Source organism: Solanum verrucosum, unplaced genomic scaffold (genome assembly GCF_900185275.1).
Source record: "Solanum verrucosum unplaced genomic scaffold, falcon-dt-bn FXZP01000170.1, whole genome shotgun sequence".
Classification (NCBI taxonomy): domain Eukaryota; kingdom Viridiplantae; phylum Streptophyta; class Magnoliopsida; order Solanales; family Solanaceae; genus Solanum; species Solanum verrucosum.
Genome location: NW_026020395.1, coordinates 647,032 through 649,813, shown reverse-complemented (window position 1 = coordinate 649,813; position 2,782 = coordinate 647,032). Strand labels below are relative to the sequence as shown.

The window sequence follows — 2,782 nt, the reverse complement described above, 5'->3', positions numbered from 1 at the left end:
AACATAGGTGAAGAATATATTCAATATTTGAGTTAAAGGATAAAAATGTCCAAAAACAAACTAGCTTATAGTGTGAACATGTCCTTTTACCATTCTAGCCAAATTATGGCCAAATTTTTTTGGTCAAAAGAATTTTTCCTATCGTTAATTATAGTTATTTCTCTATAATATTTTCAAGACATTGTATTTACCCTTTTATTTAAAGTTTTTGAAGAGCGTGTAAAGTCAATAGTGAACAAATATTATTGGACAGAGAGAGTATTAGTTACCTAAAAGATTCATCTTAGTAGTTTTTTAAAAATATTTAATGTGATTAATGAAGAATAATTAATGTATTTAAGACATAACGAGATTCCTTTTTTTTATTAATAAAAAACTACTTTTTTCAAGGTGTATGGAATTAATTTTTAATATATTTTAAAAATTGTGAAACTTAGTTAAGAAAGATGATATTAATCGTTCGATTATTTTGAGTATATTTCAACAAACATAGCTAAAATAGTCACATTCAAAACAATACTTTATTTTTCTAAAAATTCTACTTTTCAAAACCTTTGATCAACAAAACAATTTAAAATATTTTCCTCGGTGCCAAACACACCATTCATATACTTTTCTCCCACAAGCTTGAGTTGAAATGACAAACCTTTTTCACAATAATCACACACTGATTGTGTGGTTCTCGAAATTGATTATATATGAAAATTAAATAATCCAAAATAAACAGCTTGTGTTAATCTAATCTTAGTACAAGGAAAATTAATACTCCCGCATTGCAATTTCGTGTTCTTATTTAGTTTAGATGTAACTTCTCTTTGTGTTTATAAAAGGCCACCATGTTTAGGTATATTATCGTTATAGACAGATTCAGAACATAAATTTTATGTAGTAAACTTTAAAAGTTGCTCTATCATAATTGACATTATATTTTTGAAGCTTGTCTAATATTTGTTGCAGTTTCAGTAAACTTTTACACATTAAATTTATACTCTATATTAAAAATACTAAATTCAAATAAATTCGACAACATAGATAAAATCACTCAGATCATCCAATTATACAAAAAATCATATATTTTTAATATTTGAAAGGCATTTACAAAGACCCAAAAAGATGGGGGAAAAAAAAACCAAAACTCTTCATCTACTAGATAGTCCATTAAGCTCTCTGGACAGGAACCAAAAACTTGAATGATACACCATACAAGTTCACGTGAACCAAATAGCTTTCGCTCAAACTCTATAGCCCTATCTATTAACATATTAATAAATATTTGACTGTGAATACAGTTAATTATATTGAATCCCTCTGTTCCAATACTATACACTCTGTTTTCCATAGGCAATCGAAAATTGGCATTCACATAATGGAACAATTGGGTTCACCATAGGAATCTGTAACTTGGTAAACTGGGTATTGATAAGACGGATAGGCATAATAGTACGAGCCGGGTTGCGACTGAGCCATCGCAGCTGCAGCTACAGCTGGAGCTGGAGCTGCAGCTACGGGGCCACCACCAGCCGGGCCAACGCTCACCAAGTCCGCCTGACCCAAATTCTTCCTCAATAAGCTCGTTAGAGTCGCAGCATCTACTTCTCCCACAACTTCCAATTGGTTCTTTCCGTCCCCTGTTATAGCTGCTGATTCCACACCTAAGGTGAAAAAAAAAAAAAAACAATGTATGAGCAAAATTCGCACGATTTTTTATAATTATTATCAATATGAGGATTTATTCGACACGCTTGATTGAAATTACCTGATTGAGAAACAGCAATCTTGAAGGCCTTGGTTCGATATTTCTGATTGATTCCATTTAAAGATAGTCTGATAACAACTTTTTGCTGCACAAATTTAACAACATACGTTTAATATATGAGAGTTGAATCATATACTAAAAAAATAAATTAAAATTATATTAAATTAAATTGCATACCTTCATTTTGTTTGTTTGATGGGGAATTAAAGTTTGGTTAGGAGTATAAATGAGTAGGCAGAGAGAGTAAAAGAGAGGAATATTTGAAATGCTGAGAAATTGCAGTGAGGAGTATTTGTATATTCTTCTCTATTTATAGAGTTGTAAGAACAGTATTTATTTGAAATAACGCGTGTTGAAGAAGAATGATTCAGTCATCCGCCAAACTCCGTACGTTATGAAGTTGACTTAGTTTTCATTGTCTGAATCCATAAAAAAAAAAATGGTTGTTTAAAATATACCGTGTCTAAGGGCATTTCCAACCCTGCTTTATATTTTACTCTCTTCAAATATAGATCAAATATAGTGTTCTTTATTTTTTTCAGACAATCAACTCCAACTCAATTCTTTATTTTACTGTCTATAAAAGAATCTTTTTTTTCTCTCCTCAATATTATATTATTATTTTTAATTTCATTCTTATTTCTTATTTCACAATATAAATCCCTTCTTTCTTTTTTCCAAATAATCACTTTTATATAATTTTCATGTGACATAAAATTTTTATTTTTTCAAATTTTTTAATATAAAATTTTATTTATTCTAAAAAATTTAATAACATAAATTGGAAGCAAATATTATATAATATACAAATTAATGGACAATTCAAATAAAATTGAAATCATTAATGAAATATAATTACATAAACATTACATAAATACCCAACTTTCAAGATTATTACGTTGCTCCCATAAATCTCTATTAACACATTATGGAGTTCAAAATGAGCATTTTTGTCCTTAATTTTTTTTATGTCTAGCTAAAAATTGTTCAAATCGAAGATTTTCATCTACCATCATTTTTGTCGTT

General features: G+C 28.8%; 1 protein-coding gene across 1 annotated transcript; it reads right to left on the bottom strand.

Moving 5' to 3' along the window:
* Nucleotides 1–1,075: 1,075 nt before the first annotated feature.
* LOC125839271 (uncharacterized) lies at nucleotides 1,076–2,024 on the bottom strand. Its single transcript, XM_049518246.1, has 3 exons — nucleotides 1,934–2,024; nucleotides 1,757–1,841; nucleotides 1,076–1,652 (listed from the first exon to the last, which is right to left on the bottom strand). Exons 1-3 carry the CDS (start codon nucleotides 1,937–1,939, stop codon nucleotides 1,360–1,362), a joined length of 384 nt encoding a protein of 127 aa, XP_049374203.1. The 5' UTR covers nucleotides 1,940–2,024; the 3' UTR covers nucleotides 1,076–1,359.
* Nucleotides 2,025–2,782: the final 758 nt, after the last annotated feature.